This window comes from Macrotis lagotis, chromosome 1 (genome assembly GCF_037893015.1).
Source record: "Macrotis lagotis isolate mMagLag1 chromosome 1, bilby.v1.9.chrom.fasta, whole genome shotgun sequence".
NCBI classification, from domain to species: domain Eukaryota; kingdom Metazoa; phylum Chordata; class Mammalia; order Peramelemorphia; family Peramelidae; genus Macrotis; species Macrotis lagotis.
The window spans coordinates 494380716-494406347 of NC_133658.1; the positions used below are offsets into that span (position 1 = coordinate 494380716).

Sequence of the window (25632 nt, forward strand, 5' to 3'; positions counted from 1 at the left end):
TAACCCATCAAGAGACAAATTAGGTGGGGCAGCTACATGGCGCAGTGGATAGATCACCAGACCTAGAGTCTGGAGAACCTGAGTTTAAATTTGATCTCAGGCACTTAATAATTACCTAGCTGTGTGACCTTGGGCAAATCACTTAACCCCATTGCCTTGCAAAAACTAAAAAACAAACAAACAAGAGATAGATTAGTATGTACCAGGTTTTTCTATATTTTATCACATAGCAGACTAGTATTTACCAACATTTCTGATGTGCCACAGTGCCTCACTGATATGGGAGGAATCAAAACCATTTAAGACCAAGAGACTCCCACAGTAGCCAACCATTCTCAGTAGTCCTGTATCCTAAAAAAAATGAGGACCTGGGTTGAAACAATTCTGGTAAAGTCAAGTGAGAAGGATGTCTTGTACAGCATACCCCTCACTATAATAAAAATAATTGTGCAATTCATACCTCCATTCATTTGGCGGGTTGGTGTGGTCTTCTCTGTTCTTCAAAGGACTAGGAATAACTAAATAAGTAAAACAAATTTTGGATTTCTGGAACCCATAGAAGAATGGGGTGTAAACCCTTTTGTAACTTGAGACAAGCAGGAAAGGTCTATCTCTTTGAGGTGAAAGTGGAATGCAGGCTTTATATAGCCAGTTTAGACAGTGTTCCAACAAATTAAAAGTTTGAAGATCTATGAGTCTAGAGAGCAAGGAAGTCAAAAGGAGATTAAATAGGTTCCTTTACTGACACCAGGGATAGTTCTGTTGTATAACCCACACTCAGATCAGGGTCATACTTTCAGATTAAAAATAAGCAGAGAGTTTGTGGCCTCATGGAAGTGGGAACCCTGGTCACAGTTCCAGGGCATAAAAGAGTGCTCGTGGTCACTCATAAGCCAGCACTTAGGACAGGAGACTAATAAACATACTATTTAGACTGTATATCTTCTGTGAACTGAAAGCTTAGGGACTTCAAGAATTATCTCTGGGGGGGTGGAGCCAAGATGGCAACAAGAGAGCAAAGCCTCTTAGGCGCTCTCTCATAAAACTTCGAAACTAAGGACTCTAACTAAATTTCTGCCACAGAGGGACCCAGTGAGGCAGTTCTCCTACTCAAGGTAACCTGGAAAAGAGCATAAAGGCTCTGCTCCCCGGGGTCGGAGGGGCAGCCCACCAGAGCGACAGAATTTCAGCTTCCCAGAGGCAGCCCCAGAGCACTGGAAGCCGTGGATCACAGCAGTGGGGGAGTCTCCTGAGCTGCACTCCGAGGAGCACCGGGCGCAAAGTGGGGGAACAGCGGGGACCTCTGCCAGAGTGAGCACTGAAGCCCAACCCCCAGGGCGCACAGCCAGCAGCATGGCTAGCACAGCCAGATCCAGGAACAGAAGCAGGCAGAGCCTGTAAGCAGGAGCCCCCAGGGCATGAGCCCATTGAACCTAGGGAGGGGAGTGGAGAGAGAGAGACTGCCGAGCTCTGTCCTCTGCCCCTGGAACAGGACTCTGGGGCTCTGACCACATTCAGATCCTGATCGCAGTCTAGGGGCCACCCATAGAACAGCAGGGCACCCCCCACCTCAGCCCTGTGGCAGAGGGGAGTGCTTATGGCCATTCACAGACCAGGAGGGAGGACAGAGCCTCACACACTGAGACCCTTGTGGGAGTGTCCCAAAAAATCAGGAAGCACCCCAAAACCAGGCTCAGGCTGGGAAAATGAGCAAGCAGAGAAACAGAGGAAGACCATTGAGAAATATTTTGCATATGAGCCCAAGAAGGATCAAAACACCCAGTCTGAAGATAAGGAAGCACAAGCTCCTGCATCTAAAGACTCCAAGAAAAATAGAAATTGGGCTCAGGCTATGACAGAGCTCAAAAACAGACTTTGAAAATCAAATGAGGGAATTAGAAGAAAAACTGGGAAAAGAAAGGAGAGAGATGCAGGAAAAACATGAAAATGAAGTCAGCAGCCTAGTCAAGGAAATCCAAAACAATGCTGAAGAAAATAGCATGCTAAAAACCAGCTTAGGTCAAATGGATAAAACAGTTCAAAAAGTTATGGAGGAGAAGAATGCTTTTAAAAGCAAAATTGGCCAGATGGAGATAATAAAACTCTCTGAGGAGAACAAATCCTTCAGACAAAGAATGGAACTCAGGGAGATTGATGAATTTATGAGAAACCAGGATTCATTACTTCAAAACCAAAAAAAATGAAAACTTAGAAGAAAATGTGAAATATCTCATTGAAAAAACAACTGATATGGAAAACAGACTTAGAAAAGATAATTTAAAAATTATTGGAATACCTGAAAGTCATGGTCAGGAAAAGAGCCTTGACATCATTTCCAAAGAATTACTACAGGAAAATTGCCCTGATATTCTAGAAGTAGAGGGAAAAATAGAAATGGAGAGAATCCACCGATGCCCCCAAGAAAGAGATCCCAAAAAACCAACCCCTAGGAATATTATAGCCAAATTCTAGAACTCCCACATCAAAGAAAAAATATTACAAGCAGCCAGAAGGACACAGTTCAAATATCGTGGAGCTGCAATCAGGATCACACAGGACTTAGCAGCAACTACACTGGAAGCTCGTAGGGCTTGGAATTTAATATACCAGAAGGCAAAAGAGCTTAGAATGCAACTGAGAATCAACTACCCAGCAAGGCTGAATGTCCTTTTCCAGGGGAAAAAGATGGACTTCCAATGAACCAGGGGAATTTCAAATGTTCCTGTTGGAATGGCCAGAGCTGAACAGAAGGTTTGATCATCAGATACAGGACTCAGGTGAAGCATAGAGAGTGGAGGAGAAGGGGAAAATATGAGGGACTTAATGATGATGAACTGCATGTATTCCTGTATAGAAAAATGACACTGATAATACTCATATGAACCTTCTCAGTATTATCAGTGTCATTCTATAGTTTTTATAGTTGAAGCACAGGAGAAAGCTGAATTTGAAGATAAAATATGGTGTAAAAATGCAGTCAATAGAAAAAAAAGGGAAATGTGATGGGAGAAAGAAAAAGGAGAGGTGGAATAGGCCAAGATATCTCATATAATAAGTTTTTTTCTTTATTACAATGAGCTATTGCAATGATGTGGAAGGGGGAAGGCAAGGGGGAATGAGGGAATCTTCTCTCTTACTAGAGGTGGCTAGGAGAGGAAACAGCATATATACTCAATGGGGTATAGACATCTGGAATAAGAAGAAAAGGGGGGACAGGGGGAAGGGGAGGATGTGAGTGATGGAGGAGAAGATGGACCATGGGGGGAGAGTGGTCACATATAACACATTTTCCTTTTTACTTCTAGCAAGGGGCTGGGATTGGATGGCCTGTCTGGGACCATAGGGCCAGGTGGATGCTGGGCCTAAGGGGTGGTAGGGGGGCTTGGGGCCTCTTGGCCCCAGGACCAGGGATCTATCTGCTGCACCACTCAGTGACCCTACAGCAAAGCCAGAGTGAAAGGAGAGAGAAAATGTAGTACATGGTAGTGGAGAAATACGAAAGGAGGGAGTTGCAATCAGCAATAGCAATGGTGGAAAAATATGGAAGTAACTTTTGTGATGGACTTACCATAAAGAATGTGAGCCACCCATGACAGAGTTGTTGGTGTTGGAACAAAGACTGAAGCACATTTTTATTATTATTATTATTTGGGGGGGGAGGGGTGCAGGGCAAATGGGGCTGGGTGGCCTGCCTGGAGCCGCATAGCAGGGTGATCTTTGGGTGTCTGAGGCCAAATTCGGACCTGGGTGCTCCTGGCTCAAGGGCCAATGCTCTGTCCACCACCCAGCCACCCCTACTATTATTACTATCATATTTTATTTGGGGTCTTTTTTTTCCTTTTTTTTGGTTTTTGCTGGGCATTGGGGTTGGGGTGGCTTGCATGTCACACGGCTGGGTGATTGTTGGGTGTATGGGGCCAGATATGGGCTCAGGTGCTCCTGGCTCCAGGGCTGGGGCTCCATCCATTGCGCCACCTGGCCATACCTACAATTATTACTATTATTTTTTTAATTTCAATTTTTTTCTCTCCCCTTTATCGCTTAAGTGAGTCTATATTTTGTGGGGCGAGGGGGGTATTCTGTTTACTCTTAAACAAAAATATTTTATTAATGTATAAAAAAAGCATTATTTGTACAAAAAAGAAAATAAATATTTTTAAAAAAAGAATTATCTCTGAATGGTGCAATTGGCGGATAAACTGGATTGAGCACTGGCCCTGGAATCAGGAAGACCTGAGTTCACATCTGGCCTCAGAAACTTAATAATTACCTAGCTATGTGACCTTGGGCAAGTCACAAACCCATTGCCTTGCAAAAGCAAAAAACAAAAACAAAATTATCTCTGAAAAAAACACAAAATGAGACAGTATACCCTCCACCCTAGGCAGAAAGGCAAACTTTAAAGTAAAAAGTCTAGAAATAAGTTGCAAAAATAAACAAACAGCAAAATGATTCTGATAATGGAAGGTTACTATGGTGAGAGAAAATCAAAACCAAATGCAGAAAAAAATAACAAGGTCAAAACTTTTCAAAGATAAATGTGAATTGATCTCAAGCCATAGAAGAACTCAAAAAAGATTTTTTTAAATATATGAGAGACAAAGGAAAAATTTGGGAAAGAAATGAAAGTGAAGCAAGAAAATCATGAAAAAGTCAATATTTGGTAAAGAAGACACAAAAATAGTAAAGTAACACCTTAAAAAACAAATTAAATCAAATGGTAGAAAGAGAGAAAAATCAAAGAGAATAATGCCTTAAAAAGTAGAAATTGTCAAATGGAAAAGACACAAAAAGTCAAGAAAGAAAATAATTCCTTAAACATTAGAATGGGGCTAGTACAATCTAATGACTCCATGAAACATCAAAAAGCAATAAAAGAAAATCAAAGGAAAGAAAAAATAGAAAACTTGTGAAATATTTCATTGGAAAAACCATTGACCTGGGAAATAGATCTAGAAGAAACAATTTTTAAATTATTGGACTACCTGAAAGCGATGATTTAAAAGAAAAGAGCGTACGTATCTCTTTCAAGAAATTATCAAGAAAAATTTTCCTGAAATTCTAGAATGAGAGGATAAAATTGAAATTGAAAGATTCAACTAATCACCTACTGAAAAAGATAACCAAATGAAAATTTCCAAGAATATTATAGCTCCCAGGTCAAGGAGAAAATATTACAAGAAGTCAGAAGGAACTATTTCAAATATTATGGATCAAGATATCACAAGATTTGGCAACTTTCATATTAAAGAATCAGAGGGCTTGGAATATAATGTTCCTGAAACAAAAAGGTAGGATTACACCAAAAATTGATAACCCATTATAACTGAATATAATCTTTCAGAAAATATTCACTCAAATAGAATACTTTCAAGCATTCCTTATAGAAAAAAATCAGAGCTAAATAAAAAAAACTCTTTCAAAGATAAGATTCAAGTGAAGTATAAAATATTAAACAGAAAAGAGAAACCATACAGGATTAAATGATGTTAAACTGTTTACATTCCTGCATGTGAAGATGATACTTGTAATTCCTAAAAACATTCTCATTATTGAAGCAGCTAGAAGGAATGTGCATAGAGGACAAGCCTTGTTAAAATAGTATTATATTTGTTTTCCTATTACATATAAAGACAATTTTTAACATTCATTTTTAGGGGGTTTTTTTTGGCAAGGCAAATGTGGTTAAGTGGCTTGCCCAAGTCCACACAGCTAGGTAATTATTAAATGTCTGAGACCGGATTTGAACCCAGGTACTCCTGACTCCAGGGCCGGTGCTTTATCCACTGTGCCACCTAGTCACCCCCTTAACATTCATTTTTAAAATAAAAATTTGAGTTTAAAGTGTTCTTTCTCCCTCACTCCTATCCTCTTTCTCTAAGACAGAAAGCAATTTGAGAAGAGTTAAGTCAATAATAAATCATCCCATAATGTTGCTATTACATTGTACATTGTACTTGTGGTTCTGCTCATTTCACTTAGCATCGATTCATGTAAGTTATTCCAGTTTTTTTCTGAAATGTGCTTGCTCATTATTGCTTATAGCACAATAATATTCCATTATGTTCCAACTTGTTCAGCCATTCCCCAATTGATGAGCATTCCCTCATTTTCCAGTTCTTTGCCACCACAAAAGAGCTGTCACTAATATTTTTGTATTAGTAAATCTTTTCTTTTTTTTTAATGATCTCTTAGGAATACAGACTGCCATTTGGGCATAATTCTAAACAGGTCCCCAAAATGATTGGATCAATTCCACCAAAATTCCATCAATAGTGTATTAGTGCCACAATTTTCCTACCTCCATAATTTTTAATTTTTATCATATTAGTCAATCTGAAAATTATGTAATAGTACCTCAGAGTTGTTTTAATTTGCATTTCTCTAATCAATGTTTTAGACTACTTCATATGTTTATAGTTAGATTTGTTTTCATATGAAAACTGCCTTGTTTCTATCCTTTGGTCACTTTATCAGTTGGGAATGGCTTGTATTCTTAGAACTTTGACTCAGTTCTCTATATATTTTAGAAATAAGGCCTTTATCAAACACAGTTAATATAAAAATTGTTTTTCAGCTTTCTACTTTCTCTCTAATCTTGGCTCCATTGGTTTTGTTTGTGCAAAACCTTTTTAATTTAAGTGAAATTATCCATGTTATATCTCATAATGCTATTTCTTATTTGGTCAAAAATTCTTCCTTTCTTTATATTTCAGCCAGGTAAATTATTCCCTAATCTTATAATTTTCTTATGATATCATCTAATAAATCTAAATCATGTTCGTATTTTGACTTTATCTTGGTATATAGTGTAGACTGTAGGTCTACATCTGGTTTCTGCCATACTATTTTCCAGTTTTCCCCCCAGAAATTCAAATAGTGAATTTGTATACCAGAGGCTAGGGTCTTTGGATTTAACAAACACTTATGTACTATCCTATGAGTTGTGTCCCTAATCTATTTCACTTATCCCCTACTCTATTTCTCAGCCAGTACCAAATAGTTTCATGATTTCCACTTTAAGATAGATTTTGGGATCCAAATTACTTTTCATTTTTCTCCTTTAATACTCTTGATGTTCTTTACCTTTTATTCTTCCAGATGAATTTTATTATTAATTTTTTCTAGCTCTATAGAGTAATTTTTAGTAGTTTTATTGGTGGAGCACTAAATAAATTCATTAATTTAGGTCAAATTGTCATCTTATTATAGTGGCTTGGTCTACCCATGAGCAACCGATATTACTCCAGTTGTTTAAATCTTAATTTATTTGTGCAAAAAGTGTTTTGTAATTGTATTTATAGTTCTTGGGTTTGTTTTGGAAATAGACTCCCAAGGATTTTATATTGTCTATAGTATTGTGAAATAGAATTTGTCTCTCTGCCTCCTGCTGCTGGGCTTTGTTGGTCATGTATAGAAATGCTGATGATTTATGTGGTTTTATTTTATAACCTGCAACTTTGGTAAAGTTGTTAATATTTCAAGTACTTTTTTAATTGATTCACTAGGATTCTCTAAGTATACCATCATATCATCTTCTAAGAATAATAGTTTGTTTCCTCATTGCCTATTCTATTTCCTTTTTCTCTTATTGCTAAAGTTGCAGTATTTAATAAAGTACAGTATTTAATAATAGTGGTGGTAATGATCATCTTTGCTTCATCTCTGATCTCATTGGAAAAGTTTCCAGCAAATCCTCTTTACACATGATTTTAGATAAATATTAATCATTTTAAGGAAAGTTCCATTTATTCCTGTTTTTAATAGTGGTTTTTATATAGGAAGAGTTACTGGGGGGGGTTGTCTCATCGATTGAGATAATCATATCTTTAATCCCACCTAATTATAGTATATCATTCTGGTGATATATTGCTGTAATCTCCTTGCTGGTATTTTATTTAAATGTTTGTATCACTATGGAATATATATATTTCTTTCTCTGTTTAGTCTTTTTCTGACTTTACTTATCAGACATACTTATGATATATATTTGTGTCATAAAAGGAATTTTGTAGGACTCCTTCTTTAATTATTCTGCCTAATAGTTTATGTAGTATTTATATTAGTTGTTCTTTAAATGTTTGATAGAATTTACTGTTTCATAGAATTTGCTTATGAATCCATTTGGCCCTGATGATTTTTTTCTTAGGAAATTAATTGAGGGCTTCTTCAACATTTTTTTTCTGAAATGGGCTTACTTAAGTATTCTATTTTAATTTCTGTTAATCTGAGCACTTACAATTTTGTAAATATTAATCTATTCCCACAGGTCATCAGATTTATTGGCATACAGTTGGGCAAAATAGCTCCTAATTATTGCTTTAATTTCCTTTTCATTGATGGTAGGAATTCACCCTTATCCTTTTTTGATACTGGTAACATGGCTTTCTTCTTTTTTTAAATCAAATTAACCAATTGTTTATCTATTTTATTGGTTCTTCTCATAAAACTAGCTCTTAGTTTTATTAGTTTGATGGCTTTTAATTTTATTAAGGTCTCCTTTGATTTTCAGGATTTCCAATTTGGATATTTTTATTGGAGATTTTTAATTTGTTCTTTTTCTAACTTTTTTAGTTGCATTCTCAATTTATTGATATATTCTTTTTTTATGTAAACATTTAGAGATATCAATTTCCCCCTAAATAGTGGTTTGGCTGCATCCCATAAATTTTGGTATGCTGTCTTATTATTGTCATTCTTTTTTGATGAAATTATTGATTATTTCTATGATTTGTTCTTTGACCTACTCATTTTTTAGGAATAGATAATTTAGTTTCTATTTCATTTTAAATTTCTTTCCATATACTGTTATTAAATATAATTTTATTACATCATTATCTGAAAAGGATAAATTCAATATTTATTCCTTTCTATATTTGATTATGAAATTTTTATGCCTTAATACATAGTCAGTTTTTGTCTTGGATTCCATTAACATGAGAAAAATGCATATTCCTTTCTCCAGACAATTTTCTCCAGAGATCTATCATAGCTAACTTTTATAAAATTCTTTTCACCTCTTTAATGTCTTTCTTTTTTATTTCCTGGTTATTTTGTGGTTATATTTATCTATTTCTGAAGGGGGAAAATTGAGGTCTCCACCAGCATAGTTTCACTGTTTATTGCATTCTGTAATTTATTTATCTTCTTTAGAAATTTGTATTCCATTTGGTGCATAAATGTTTAGTATTGATATTATTACTGCATTGTCCAGGGTATATTTCAGCAAGATGTAGTCTCCTTCCTGATCTCTTTTAATTAGATCTATTTTTTCTTTTGCTTTGTCTGATATCATGATTGCTACCCATGCTTTTTTTTTACTTCAGCTGAAGCATAATAGCTTCTGTTACAGCCTTTTACTTTTACATCATGTTTCTCTCTACTTCATATATGCTTCTTGTTTGTTTGTTTTTTGGGAGGGGTTGTTTTTTTACAAGGCAGTGGAGTTAAGTAGCTTGCCCAAGGTCACACAGTTAGATAATTATTATGTCTAAAGCCAGATTTGAACTCACATCCTTCTGTCTCCAGGGTTGGTGCTCTATCCACTGAGCCACCTAGCTGCTCTTATATGTATTTCTTGTAAAAAAGCATATTTTACTGTAAACAGTAAGATTCTATTTTTTAATTCACTCTGCTTCCATTTTATGGGAGAATCCATCCTGTTTACATTCACAGTTATAGTTATTAACTATGTATTTTTCCTCTATCATATTTTTTCCCTCTATATGCTTTTCCTTCTCTCTCCTTTCACCCTGTCCCTCCTTGGCAGTATTTTGCCTTTGACTACCATGTCTTTCAATCTGCCCTTATATTAAATAGCTTTTTTGTCTCTTTCTTTTCCTACTTTCCTGTAGGGTAAGTCAGATTTTTTATACCCAATCTAACATGTATACTGTTCCATCTTTGAGTCAAATCCAATAAGAGTAAGGTCCAAACAATTCTCACCCTGATTTGTTCTTTCCCTCCACTTTAATTGATTTTTTATAATTCTTTATATTAGATCATCTACCCCCATTCTACCTCTCCCTTCCCTCTTTTCTTCATGCAATTCTCTTTTTACCCCCTAATTTTTTTATATCACACCATCACTGTCCGTCCCCACACTGTTTATGTATATACTCCTTTTTCTGCCCTAATAGAATTCCTATGTGTTACCAGTATCATCTTCCCAAATAGAGATATAAACAGTTTTACCTTATTGAATAATATGTTCTTTTTTCTTTTCTGTTTATTTCTAGTCTTTTCTTCAGGGCTGCTTGAAAATCCCCTAGTTCTACAAGTTCCCTTGAAAGATAATATTCAGTCTTTCTGGGTAATTAATTATTTGTTGAATCGAAACTCTTTTGCTTTTTGAATTACTATATTCTCAACCTTCTTATCCTATAATGTAGAAGCAACTAACTCCAACTGTGATTCCTCAGTATTTGAATAGTTTCTTTCTGGCTTTTTGCAGTACTTTCTCTTTTACCTGTCAAATTTGGTTATCATATTTCTTGGAGTTTTCATTTTGGGTTTCTTTCAGAAGGTGATCAATGGATTCTTTCCATTACCATCTTACCCTCTGGTTATTGGATATCATGGTATTTTCCTTGATAATTTCTTGAAAGACCTATCAAAATTCTTTTTTTTATCATGATGTTCATGTAGTTCAATAATTTTAAATTATCTCTCCTGGGGCTATTTTTCAGGCCAGTTCTTTTTTCAGAAAAATTAATTAAAACACTTTTTGTCTTATAAAAATGCTCTATATCACTATTGATTAGAGAAATATAGATAAAAACAATTCTGAGTAACCACCTCACACCCCTCAAATTGACTAATATATAGAAAAGGAAAACAATAAATGTTGGAGGGGAATATGGGAAAAACTGATATTATTGGATTATTCATGAACTGTGAACCATTCTGGAGAGCAATTTGGAACTATGCCCAGAGGACTGTAAAACCATGCATACTACTTTGACCCAGCAATACCATTACTTTATCTGTATCCCAAATAAATAAAAGCCAAAAAGAAAAAGTACCCTTATGTACAAAAATGTTTATAGCAGCTCTTTTCTGAGGTCAAAGAATTAGAAATTGAGGGGATTCCCATCAGAGAATGATTGAACAAGCTGGGGTTTATGATCATGATGGAATAATATTTTGCTATATGAAATGATGAGCAGGATGCTCTCAGGAAAACCTGAAAATACATGCATGAACTGAAGCAAAGACAAATTAATAGATCTAGGAGAGCATTGTAAATAGTAACAGTTATATCATTCGATTATCACATGATTTAACTATCCTTGGCAATACAAGGATTCAAGACAAATCTGAAGGACTTCTGATAAAAAAAATATATTTATTCCCCAAAAGAGAAGTGATGCAGTCTGAATGTATATCAAAGCATATTTCTTTATTTTTCTTGAGTTTTTCTTTTGTGCAATGTTTTGTTTCACAGCATGACTAATCTGGAAATTTGCTTTGAGTGACTACACATGGATAACCTATGTCAAATTACTTGCTTTCTCACTGACAAGAGAAAAGAGGAACTGGAACTCAAATTTTTTTTAAAAGTTTAAATATATTTGGGAGGAAATAAAATAATTTCAAAAGTTGTCCTTATAGATTAATAGTAGTACATCTTTGGGTATTTGATCCACTCTACATTGTTAACAAAGGGGTTCCTTTGTTTTAAGATAATTTTGTATTGCCATCACCTCTTTCTACATAAGTTACAACTCTTTGATCATATTAGCTAGAGTTACATTCATAATGGTTGAACAAAATAAACACAATATATAATAAACTTTTCATTGAAACACCAAATTATTTAGATTATAGATATTTTTAAGAAGTGACCTGAGTGTTTTTTCCTTCTGTTGATTGATTATTGAAGTGTTACTCCAAGACTTTAAAGTGCTATAAAACTGACATTTATCCTCTGAATTATTTAACCTGTCTCCTTTTATTTCTTTTATAATCATTACTTCTCAGTTTGAAATTTTAATCCTTTCTTCTTTACTTTGCTTATTTGTTTACTTGTTTATTTTTGTCCTGTATAGTTAAACTCAAATTTACAGATACTCTTCAGAACACATTATTACATTTCTTTTTTTTCATGAGAACAGAAGTAAAGGAAATAATCCAACATTTGATGAAATAGAAGATCATGTAAAATTTTACGAGAGTTCCAGTTTTATAAACTCACCAAAGAAATAAAAAGCATACAGGTTAAAAAATTCTGAGGAATCACCTCATACCCATCAGACTGGCTATATTGACAAAAAATCCTTTGTATTTGAAGAGCTTTCTCCTGATTTCTTGGGTTGTTTATGATTTGAATGGTTAAACCTAATCATGATGTTGTAGTTTGCAGTCTTGCATTTTTTCTGTAAATTCTTTCAAGTGGTAAATCATTGCCTATGACCAGAAGTTCTGAAATATTCTCTTGTTTTCTTGATTCTAGTGTTAAGGTTTTGTTTTTTTTTTTATGTTGCTCTAGAGAGACATAGATCATTTTTTGTTTAATTTGTTTTCTTTCAATGTGTTTGGGTTTGTTTTTCTTTTACTTCTCTTATTCTAGGTGATCTTTTATTCCTATATATTTGCATTCCCAGTCTATTGTTCTAATTTTTATCTCTTTGGTGAGCCTTGCCATTACAGACTCCATTTTTTTTATTTTTTTTGCAAGGCTGTGGAGTTAAGTGGTTTTCCCAAGGTCACACAGAGAGATAATTATTGTCAGAGGTAGGATTTGAACTCAGGTCTTCCTGACTACAAGACCAGTGCTCTATCTACCATGCCACCCAGCTGCCCCAGCTCCATGTTCTCTTAAAAATCTACACGATCCTCTATCTCATTAAATATTAGATTATTTTCTTTGTTTTACAGTATTTATTCTTAGGTTGCTTGAGCTTGTTTACCAGATCTGGAAGCCATATTTCATTCTATTATTACTATTTTTCATTGATTTATGCTTGTATTAAAGGAATCTTTGGTATTTTCAATCTCCTCTCTCCTTCCCCTTCCCCACCATATCCTAGCCACTGGAACAGATGAAGTTGCTTTATCTTTGGCAGATACTCTCTGTTTTAGAGAGCTCTGAGATCTCATAGGGATCAGAAATTTTCTAGTTCACTATCTTGTTACACATATGATCTAGAAGTTGTTATCTTTAAAGGTTTTAATTCAGTTACTGAATTGCATTCAATCAAAGATCAATTCACTAACTGACCAAACAATTTAGATAAACTCCAAAAATGAGAATTAATAATAAAAATAATAAAACCAGCAAATGTATTGATAAAAAAGACAATATAGCAATTGACAGAAAGGCTATCAACAAGATTATTAGCTATAATAGCAATGTCATTCATTTTTATATCAAATTAAATATCATGGTTAGACATCATTAATCAACACACAAAAATATACATATACATTGAGGGAGTATATGAATTCATCACAGTAGTACTTCCAAAAAGAAAAATGGGAAAGCAAAGTAATTCATAAAACATTTTTAATTAAAAAATCAAAATAGCATTAAAAATCCAAATGACAATTTTAATAAGGGAGAGAAGAAAAATAATACATAAAACAATAAATAAGTGTATCTTAAAGGAAATTGTATATCAGAAATGAGAAAACATAAAGAAAAATTTTAAATTTAAAATAAAATTCAATTTCTAAAAATCTTTAAGAGTATCCAGTGTTTACACCATAACAGAAACATGGGGTTGATGATCAATCTTAATGGACTTGGTTGTTCCATTAGTATAATAATCAGGGACAATTTGGGGGTATCTGCATTGGAGAATACCATCTGTATCCAGAGAAAGAATTATGGAGTTTGAACAAAGACCAAAGACTATTACCTTTAATTTTTTTTTTAAAATTACTTTATTATGTAATTTTGCTATCTCTTATATTTTATTTTTTCTTAAAGATATCATTTCTTTCTCAACACATTCAATTTAGATCATTATATAGCATGGAAGCAATGTAAAGACTAGCAGACTGCCTTCTGTGGAGGGATGGGGGAAAGAAGAGAGATTAGGGGGGAAATTGTAAAATTCAAAAATAAATATATTTTTAAAAAAAAAGAGTAGCCAGGGGCAGCTAGGTGGCACAGTGGATAGAGCGTGGGCCCTGGGGTCATGAGTACCTGAGTTCAAATCCAGCCTCAGATACTTAATAATTACCTAGCTGTGTGGCCTTGGGCAAGCCACTTAAGCCCATTGCCTTGCAAAAACTAAAAAAAAAAAAAAAAAAAAAGAGTAGCCAATGTTCAGCTTAATTCAGTTTTAAAAACAAGACAAATATAAATGAACATTAAATACAAAAAAGTAAAATTCAGCAAAATTCAAAATTAATAATTAGAATAAACTTAATTAATCAAAATAATAATAAAAAATAATTAGGAGAATAAATTCATGATGCAGAAAAAATGAATCAAAATTTAAAAATATAATCCTGACATTAGTAACCACTTATTAGGTGTAGCTACTGACTGAGTATATACCTTTTTCTTCCCTTCCCAACAAGAAAAGAGATGATTCTTTGAGATCATGACATTCTTCTCTCACTAGGGTAACATTTCTTTTACTCTTCTTCTCCTCGTTGCATAGCACTTGGACTTAAGATCCCTGTGGGTTGTGCAGCCATACCAGAATACAATTAAATTCATTTTCTAGACTAGAGGCAAATGAATACAATTCTACTTGGATCACTTTTTCTACTGGGTTAGCAAGTTATATATTAAGACCAGAAAGAGAAAGCAAAACTTTCCTGGCATCTTAAAGAGGGACTTGTAAGTAGCAGCTTTATTCCTAGTTCTTTATGATCACCATCCTTCCCATCCTGCCCACCTCCTCCCCCAGCCTGTTCATCACCCTCTCAACCACTCTTTCCCTAAGTACCCATCATTACCACCCCCTCAGCTTCCATCTCCTTATTTCTCTCACAGTGCCTATTAAGTAGTCACTTAATAAATGCTTGTATTGATTTGCCTCTCCAGCTATCCTCAGACTGATTATAGGCAGACTGAGTCACTGAAATTTTGAGATGCAAAAGTTCCTTCTGCTATAGGAATACCATCTCCCTTCTCTATGACTATAATATCTTTAGTCTCTTCCAGGGATATGAAGACCATAGTCAGCAGGATTCTAAATTAGTATTATAGAACTTTTACCCTTGCCATAGAGAAAGTCTGAGTACTCAGGTTACACTTGTTATGATGTTTATTCTGATCTCATTGTGGCCCAGACTGTAACATTTCCCCCCAACTTGATAGCTAAGGAGTTTGAGGAACCTCACTTCTCTGCCATAAGTGACAGCTGGTGGGGGTTAAAGGTATGACTGGAAAGACTGAAAAGGTATTTGGGACACAGGGAAAGGAGATCATCAAAGACTTTGAATGCCAAACAGAATTTTAAATTTGATACTGGAGGAAATGGGAAGTCAGTCACCGGACTTGATGAGTAGGGGGTTGAAAATGCTGGAACCACCAACTACTACCAACACTGAAGCCTTTTCATGTTGACACTCAAAATCTTAACATTGGTTATTATGTAACTCATTTTTCCACCAAGGTAATAGAGTTTATTGCCAGAAGGAACTTTAGAGATCATCTATTCCAATTTTCATTTTATAGCTATGCTAACTGAGACTTAAAGGTTTGGGTCCAAAATCTGTAACAGAGTCATTGTTCAGATCAAGTCCTTTCATTCAAAAGTCCATACTCTTTCCACTCATCGGACTAAAATTTTCCTTTACATAATCTAAGTTTGACTTTTGCCTCTAAATGTGGAAATATTTATGTCTCCTATTACAGGTTAACAGTGAATTTGAAGCATCTCCTGATGCATTTTCCTACAGAATTCCTAACCTGAATCGGAATCAACAATACAGTGTCTGGGTGGTGGCTGTAACTTCAGCAGGGAGAGGCAACAGCAGTGAAATCATCACTGTAGAGCCATTAGCTAAAGGTATACCTTTCTTTGGGTACTGAATCAGAAATATACTGAGTATAAATTATTTGACTGTCTTAAAATTTGAATGCACCATTCCAAAAAGTTAAGGGTTTTACAGGGTAAGGAGCACCAAAGTTGGACTGGAAGCCAAGGATCATATGATCCTAGAAATAGAACTGGAAAGAGACCTTAGAGGTAATTAAATCTAAAGCTTTCATTTTACAGATGAGGAAACTAAGGCTAAGTGACAAGCACAGCATCACAATCACACATTAGTAGATGAGTTGGTTTTGAATGCAAGTCTTTCTGACCTCATAGTCCAGCACTCTATTAACTGTGCTATCAAGCAGTTCTTCTGATGTTTGTTAGTTGTATGACATTGGTCAAGTTACTTAACTTCATTTAGGGTCATAGAATGTAAGAATTAAAAATCTTTTGAAACTAGCAAGCAAAAAATGAATCAATAAGCATTTATTAAGTCCTTCTTTTATGCCAACCACTATACTAAATGACAGGGACTAAAAACAAAAAAAAGGAATGGTTGTACTTTCAGGAAACCTTCTCAAGGAGTAGACAATGTGTACACAAATACAAATGTGCAGAATATAAAAGTATGGGCGGCTAGGTGGTATAGTAGATAGAGCACCGGCCCTGGAGTCAGGAGTACCTGGGTTCAAATCCAGCCTCAGACACTTAATAATTACCTAGCTGTGTGGCTGTGGGCAAGCCACTTAACCCCATTTGCCTTGCAAAAACCTAAAAATAAAACAAAACAAAAAAGAAATAAAAAAGTGACCTTCAGATGTCATTGAGCAAGACAAAATTTAACTTAGGAGGATTTTCCTCATCTTTTAGAAGGAGATGGATCAAAATCTTCCTAGACCATTCCTTTTTCCTACAACAAGTCTTGATTTGGAGCATTACTACACTTTGGTCATTACATTCCAACTCCCATTCAAATATCATCATCCTTTCTAGCATCCAGGAAGTGGAGAATGCACAATAGTTTTGGATTAAAGCAACCCAGTCTGTTGTAAATAATTAGTTCACAGTATTAGCTCCAAGTGAAAAAATAGAGTTTAAAAATACAGATAAATTTTAACAAAATTCACAAAAGCTCTGAAACTGAATGTTTTGAGCCTTTACAAATAAGAAATGTTTACTCTTTATCCTGGAGGTAAGAGTGAACCATTAGAATTTATTTAGTGGTAGTTAGGTGTTATAGGGAAAGAACACTGTACTTAAAATTTGGAGATCTAGGTTCAAATCTGCCTCAGATCCTGGCTGTGTGACCCTGGACAAGCCATTAAAATCTCTAAACCTCAGTTTTTTTCATCTGTAAAAGTGGGAAACAATAGCACCTATCTATCAACATTGTTTTGAGGATCCATTGAGATAAAATATAAAACCCTTTGTAAATCTTGAATTTCTATGTTAAATGCTAATTATGGTTATATATCCTGTTACCAAACCAGTGATTAAATTGTTAAATTGTTTGTTCAAATAATCACTAATTTTCCTCAGCTATACACTCTATATGCAAAGATTTATATTGATTATATCTCTACTAATCACCCCCTCATTCTTTTTTAATCTTTCCCTTCTTACTGATTATTTTTATCTGGCTACACAACATTCTTAGATAATCATCCTTAAAACAATGTTTCATTGTCTTATTTACTTCATCTAGTTGCCATTTCTTTCCCATTCTCTTCCCCTTCCCTTTGCTCTCACTAACTTTGTTCTTGCCTTGCTTTACTAATTTGTATTATTGTCTTAATTAAATAACTTGTAGAAAATTGGTGTTTTGAAAGGCTTCAATTTTCATCTCCATTTGTGGTTAGTTAGGGATTAAAAGTCAACCTGTTAACCTCCAGGTGTGTCAAATTCATAACTGTCCTTTTATTTTTGTAAAGTACTGGAAACTAGAAAAGATGCCTATCAATATGATAAATAGTTAAACAAATCATGGTATATCGATGTAATGAAATATTATTATATAGTAAGAAATGGTTAAATATATGGTTACATTAAAATTTGAAGATTATATGAATTGATACAGAGTGGAGTGAACAGAACCAAGAAAACAATTTATATAATAATGATAACATTGCAAAAAGAATTTTTCTAAACTTAAAACCATGTTCAATGAAATGACTAATCATGAGGACTGATAATAAATTAGGCTGCCCACCTCCTGAAGGAAGGAGATGATCTCAAAATGAAGAATTAAGCATACATTTTTGAACATGGCATAAAGTTAAAATTATTTTCTTTATTTATTATAAGTATCTTTTTTCTCCTTTCAATTGGAATAGAATAGGTTTAATTTGGTCATTAAGAGAATGCCAAAAAGAAAAGGGAAAGAAGGAGATGTTCTCTAAAACATTTCAAAGAAAATACACAAAAGAGAAGAGACTGAAGTCTAGAAGAAAACATAAATAGAACAGCTTGGAAAGTAAAATGTTGGATTTATCATTTTCTTATTTTAAGTAGGCTACACCTCACAAAGATTTGCATCTTCATAAACAATTCCCACTTTATCTTTTTTTGAAATTTATTTTGATATTTGTTAAGTTTCCAATACATTTTAATGGTCATTTATAAAACAGTATTTAAATAGATATCAGATATCTGAATGCCCTACTATTAGCTGATTCTCCAAACTCTTTCCAAATTTCTCTAGGGCAACCAACATATTTGCTGGGTTGCAAATTCCCATTAAAGGATAATAGAATGGTTCCATATTGGACTAACCAGGGAGCTTATTTATTGTCTAAACTTCTCCCTAAAAAAGGAACTTCCAATTCTCATGACCAACAAGATGGAAAATTAAATATTTTATTCAGCCTTCATTAATGAAAGAAAGAGAGAGAGCAAGAGAGAGAGAGAGAGAGAGAAAGAAAGAGAGAGAGGAGAAAGAAGAAAAGGAAGGAAAGAAGGCAGGAAAGATAGAGAAAGAAAGGAGAGAAGGAAAGAAAAAACTAAGAAAAAGAAAAAGGAGAAAAGAAAAGAAAAGAAGGAACAAAGGAACAAAAGAGAAAAAATATAGAAAGAAGGAAAGAAAAAGAAAGCAAGAAAAGAGCAAAAGAGAAAGAAAAATTGTACACTAGAATAGTATTAAGAAAGCAAGATTGTCAGCAAGATACACAAAGCAACTCAGAAGCTTGTGGTTTGGAAATAATTCAGGACTTCATCTCCTGTTGAAGAGTCTCTGCCGTTCCTTCCCTTTCCATATCATCCTGTTAAAACCAGCATGAAACATTGAATCAGCACAGCCTGTGAGGGAAGAGAAATATGGAAAGGGGCAAGAATTTGGTTCCCTTCGGCTTGAATTGACCCCTAGGTTCAAGAACCCCAATTCATCAAAACTCTACTAAAAAGGCCTACACAAACTCATAAAAAAGGACTAATGTTGATTCAGCCCAATAGGAGAAATAAGGAAACCAAAAGACTGGGGCAAAGAGCAAAAGTGCATGTTCACATTGAATCTAAGGGAAAAGGGGACTAGAATTCAACTAAAACCAGTCCTGTCCATCCATGAGCTATTATACGAGGGAAAAAGCTTAGTAAAAAAATAAATTCACCAAGATAGGAGGAGACTGAGATAGTTTTAAGGTATAATTCTGGCATATTCATTAAAAAATAGAGGACTAGGGAAGATAACAGAGAAATCCTAGAAAAAAAGATTAATATCAAAATTCTGAGAATGATTTAAATATGATCACACAACTAATAATCCTAAATAACATTTAAATTCAGATCTTCCTGATTCAAAGTTCAGTACTATCTGCATTGTGTCACCTAGTAGCCTAGGAAGGAATTAAGGGCTAGATCTCAAACTATGTTATAAAAAAATATATATATCAAACCTAATTGGTGCTAGTTTTTAAAAAAAAGATCAATGGAACAGACTAGAAAAAGTAAGAATAGTAAGTAGTGGAACTTAATAAACTCCAAATTACCTAGAAAAGAAGTCCCTATTTAATGAGAATGGATGGCAAAACTTGAGATCTATCTGGTAGAAATTAGATTTTGGCCAACAGTTTATCCTATATTCCAAAATAAATTCAATATGTGTACATGATCTAAATATTAATGATCCTATCATAAAAAATTACAACAGAAGCAGATTATATACTTTTCACAGCATTTCTTATAACAGAAAAAAGGAGAGACAAAAAAAGATAAATTTGAAAAGCTTTTATACAAACAAGATTAATGCAGCTAAGCAGGATGAGAATAGAAGCAGTAGAGTAGGAAAACTATAGAATTATGTGCAAAAGTGGTATGTTATTAACTATATTACTCTAGTCTTTTATGATGTTACTCTGTTTAAGAGAACCAGGGTCTATCCTGTATTGAAGAGAATCTTGTAATAATATTCTTTTGTTTTTTTCTCCTTTAGCTCCAGCTAGAATTCTGACTTTCAGTGGTACTGTAACTACCCCATGGATGAAAGATATTGTCCTCCCATGTAAGGCCGTTGGGGATCCATCTCCTACAGTGAAATGGATGAAAGATAGGTAACCAGCAATATAATATATAACTTCTGAGCAAATCTGAAAATTGTCTGAGAATAAACTATATGATCTACATAGGCATGTAAAAATATATCTGTTGTCCTTACTTTTATTTTATAACTTTGACTACCATCCTTTAGAAAATCCTCTTAGATATCACTATTAGAAGAATTAAGTTCCTAATAATTCTTCTAGTCTCTTTCTCACTCCAATCAATTCTTTACATAGTTATCACAATATTATTTCTTAATGACCTCTCTCCTACTTAATTAATTATCTTCAGTAGCTCCCTATTGCCTATGTTATACAATGCAAAATCATTTGCCTGACCTTTGTACGATACAGTATACAATAATGTACCTTGGAAAAAACTCAAAAATTTACCTCCTGTTGAAGAGTCTCTGTCACTCCTTCCCTTTCTATATCATCCTGGTAAACCTAGTATGAAATATTTAATCAGCCCATCCTGTGAGGGGGAGAAATTTTGAAAGGGGAAAGAATTCAGTTCTCTTCTGCTTGAAGTGGTCTCTAGGTTCAAGAACCCCCTCCAGCCTCCAATCATCCAATTCTTTTTTTACAATACTTAGCTTCCTATCCTATTTTTCTGCAACAGCTTCCTTCCTCATCTCTACCTGTTGGAATCTTTTTCTTCCTTCTAAGCTTAGCTCAAGTGTCATCAGCTTCATCAATTCTTACCTGACTACCCCCAGCTCAAAGTGACTTCTTCATCTACAAGTTTTCTTAGATCATTTTTGTTTAAATGTCTATCTTTTGTTGATTTTATTTATATACATATGTTCTTCCACTTATTTCACTTGCATTGAGTTGCAAGCTTTTGTATCACTTGTGCCTAACATAGTACCTAAACTATGTTATGAATTTTTGTTGTTGTTTAGACATTTCAATAATGTTCAACTCTTTGTGACCCCATTTAAAGTCTTCTTGGCAAAGATACTAGAGTGATTTGCCATTTTCTTCTCCTGTTCATTTTAAACAAGCAGGGTTAAGTACCTTGTCCAGTATCACACAGCTAGTCAAATCTGAGAACAGATTTGAACTCAAGAAGATAAGTCTTTCTGATTCCAAGTCTGGCACTCTATCTGCTCTATCATCTAGCTGTCCCTTAATGACCCATCTTTATTCCTTATACAAAGGCCACAAATTTATTTTGGCATTCAAGAATATCAGTCTAATATAACCAAAAGTTTTAAAATCTTTTTACCCTTTGACAAAAGAATACCTATCTAGGGCATTTATATTTCATAGCTACATTTCACAATTACAAATATCTTTAGATATTTTTAGTCCAGAACTTTTCACACAAAATGCATTGTAAAAGACCAGAAAATGTTAGAGTGAACATAATCTAGTTAACAGTAATCTCCATATAATTAAAACTCAAGGTAAATAGTAAAACTCTGGGTTAAATTAGACATTTTATCATGTGGTCATTCTTTAGACTGCTAGGTAATACATTGGTGAGTGTCTGTGATGTATCTCTTTTGGTTAGATGCAAATTATTAATTCCTTAATATGTGGAAAGATTCAATAATTGTAACTTAAGGTGATTGGAAAAAGTAAACTGAACTTAATAGTTTATAAGATTTAACAAAATATCTCTGAATCATTCTGGCTTAAATGATGTTTTAATTCAAAGAATTCAATTTGAGGAGACATAAATTTGTGCTGAAGGGTAAGATAAGGTAAGTTCCATTTGGTTAGCCATTATCTCAATATATACAAGAGAAGTGAATTAAATTAAACTGAAGTTGTTGCCTTTAATAGATCAACATATTTAAAGAAAGTTCTTTGAAGGGGCGGCTAGGTGGCGCAGTGGACAGAGCACCGGCCCTGGAGTCAGGAGTACCTGGGTTCAAATCCAGCCTGAGACACTTAATAATTACCTATCTGTGTGGCCTTGGGCAAGCCACTTAACCCCATTGCCTTGCAAAAAAAAATGGAAAAAAAAAAAGAAAAAAGAAAGTTCTTTGAGACTTCCAGGGTGGAGCCATGATGGTGGCATGAAGCTGGGAAGCTCTATAAGCTTTCAAAAAAAAAAAGAACTTTTAATGAAGTCTCTAAACATATCCTAAAGTGACATAACACACACACACACACACACACACACACACACACACACACACACACACACAAAAACTCACCAACAGTAAAACAACTTTTTCCGGGAGTTATCTTGAAGAAACTTCAGGAAAAGGTCTGTCTCAAGTAGGTAAAAAGGGGTTTGTAGTCCAATGTAGATGGGAAACTGGGAAACCAGCAAGAGGCTTTTAGCCACAATGCAGCTCAGTTCCCAGAGTAGCTCATGACCTGGCTCAACAGGCCAATAGTGAGGGTCCCAATTCTATCTCAGAGAGCATGTTACAAACCCTGGAATGCTGGTGCTGGACCACCAAACCATGAACACAGGAAACATCAGAGCAAAAGTCAGGGACCAGACCACCAAACCCCAGGACAAAAAAGACTTGAGATTATATATTACATCCTTTACCACAGCAGTAGAACTCAACTATTAAAATGAGCAAAAAAAAAAAAGGTACTAACCACTGACAGCTACTATTCTGATAGGAATGATAAAAATGCCATCTCAGAAGAATAAAGCAGTGACAAAATACTTACATGTGAGGTCTCAAAGGATTTATGAATTATTTAAACCCAAAAAGACCTCTTGGAAGAGCTCAAAACAAATTTTTTAAAAACCAAAGAAAGGAAAAAATAAAAATGAAAAAAGAGAACTGAGAGTCGTGCAGAAAAATTATGAAAAATTGAATGAAGAAGAAAATCATTTTAAAAATAAAACTGACCAGATGGAAAAACAAAATTGACCAGTAGGAAAATGAAAGAAATTCTTCTGAAAGTAAAACTAACCAGTTGAAAAATGAAATATAAAAACTAATTGGAAAAATTAAAAACCTAAAAATTAAAATTGGACAACTGAAAATGAATGATTCTAAAAGACACCAAGTTTCCATCAAATGAAACCAAAAGAGTGAAAAAAATAGAATAAAATATAAAGTACATCTTAAGAAACTAGCCAGGGGCAACTAGGTGGTACAGTGGATAGAGCACCAATGCTGGAGTCAGGAGGATCTGAGTTCAAATATAGCCTTTGACACTTATTCCCTAGACTTGGGAAAGTCACTTAACCCTATTTCCTTAAATAAAAAAAGAAAATTTAAAAAGAAAAAGAAAAAAGATTGACCTGGAAAATAGATCCATGAGAGGTAATCTGTGAATTTTTGATCTACTTGAAAGCCGTCATCAGAGAAAAACCTGCACAATATCTTACAGAAAATTATCAGAAAGAATTGTCCTAATATCCTAGAACAATAAGATAAAATAGTTGTTGAAATAATCTAAAGATCATCCCCAGAAAGAGATCCCCAAATTAAAAACTCCAAGGAATATTAGAACCAAATTTCAGAATTCTCAGCTAAAGGAGAAAATACTGCATTGCAGCCAAAAGAAGCAATTTAATTACCAAGGAGCCACAGTCAGAATTATACAGGACTTATCTTCTTCAATATTAAAGGATCAGAGGGCCTGGAATATAATATTCCAGAGGACAAAGGAGCTCGAATTACCACCAAGAATCAACTACCCTGCAAAATTAAGTGTAATTTTCAGGAGAAAAGATGGATCTTCAATGAAATAGAGGACTTTCAAACTTATCTGATAAAAAAGACCAGAACAGAATAGAAAATTTAATCTTCAAATACAAGACTCAAGAGATAATAAAACAGGGAACAGAAAAGGGGAAAAATGTTAGTCAATTAGACTAAGCTATCTACATCCTTTCATGGAAAGACAATACTTGTAATTCTTTAGAATTATATTTTTCTTAGGACAGTTGAAAGGTGTATATTTAGAGAGTGTGAGTATAAATTGATTGTGATGTGAACAAACTATTAACTTTTGAGGGTTGCATTTCCATTGGGACAACTGGAGGGCAGGTATTTGGAAAGGAGCTATAGGTGAAAATTCACTGTGATGTGATCAGATTTTAGCTTTTGAGGATAATTGGAGGATTATACTTGAAAAGAGGGTGTGACTATAAATTGATCAGGATGTAAGGATGTTTATGGCTCTTGAGAATTGTGCTTCTATCAGAATAGTTGAAAGGAATAAACTCTGATAAAGGGAAGGAGGACAAGGAGCTATAAAACAATTAGTATATAGAAAAAGAGGATTATGCTGGGAGAAGAAAGTGGGATAAATAAACAGCACATGAAGAGGCAAAAAGTACCTACTATATATTGTACAGGTAAAGAAGGGAGGGTGTTAATAAGAGTAAATTTTACTCTTAAGAGATTTGGCTCAAAGAGGGCATAACATACATTTCCAACAGGGTTTAGAAATTTATCCTACCCCCCCCCAGGAAGCAGGGGGGAGGTGTGAAGGAAGAGGGGGAAAAGGGAAGACAGGGGTGCTAAAAAGAAGGGGAAAAGTAAAAGTTAAAAATGAAGGGAGAAGGGACAAGGTAAGTGGGTTGATTAAAAAAAGGAGGGCTTATTCAGGGATGAAACAGTCAAAAGTGAAACACTGGAGAAGAGGAATAAAGGGAAAAGAGAAAGAAAAGTACAAATGGGAGAAGACTGGTGGAGGAAAATGCATAGGTAGCAAAAACCTAAAAAAAAAACCCAAAAGAAAATTAGAAGGAATAAAGAAGGAAATTACATCTTCCTAAAGGGTCCAAGGAAGCAAGTGGTATGTTAGCCAAATTCTTAGAGGAGAAGTAAAGAAGTTAGAGGAAGACAACTAAACTATATTAGTGGGAGACCTCAAACTCCCTCTCTCAGAATTAGATAAAGCTAACTATAAAATAAACAAGAAGGATGTTAATGGGGTGAATAAAATTTTAGAAAAATTAGAGATGGCAGACATCTGGAGAAAATTGAATGGGGATAGAAAGGAATATATCTCCTCTGTGGTTTATGGCACCTACACAAAAATAAATCATATTTCATGACATAAAAATATGACAATCAATTGCAAAAAGACAGAGATATTAAATTCATCCTTTTCTGATAATGCAATAAAAATTATATGTAATAAAGCACCATTGAAAGAATAGCTAAAAATTAGAACTAATAATAGGTTTTTTAAAAGGGTAATCAAACAATAAATTGGTT

The 25632-nt window shown here is 34.3% G+C and overlaps 1 protein-coding gene across 1 annotated transcript in view; it reads left to right on the forward strand.

The window, feature by feature from the left end:
* The window catches only part of DSCAM (DS cell adhesion molecule), a 712116-nt gene that overhangs the window by 612808 nt on the left and 73676 nt on the right, over positions 1-25632 (forward strand). Inside the window, exons 21-22 of the mRNA XM_074213849.1 lie at positions 15821-15974; positions 20368-20485. Of these exons, the coding sequence (XP_074069950.1) occupies positions 15821-15974; positions 20368-20485 (272 nt within the window). The remainder of the gene's footprint in view (positions 1-15820; positions 15975-20367; positions 20486-25632) is intronic.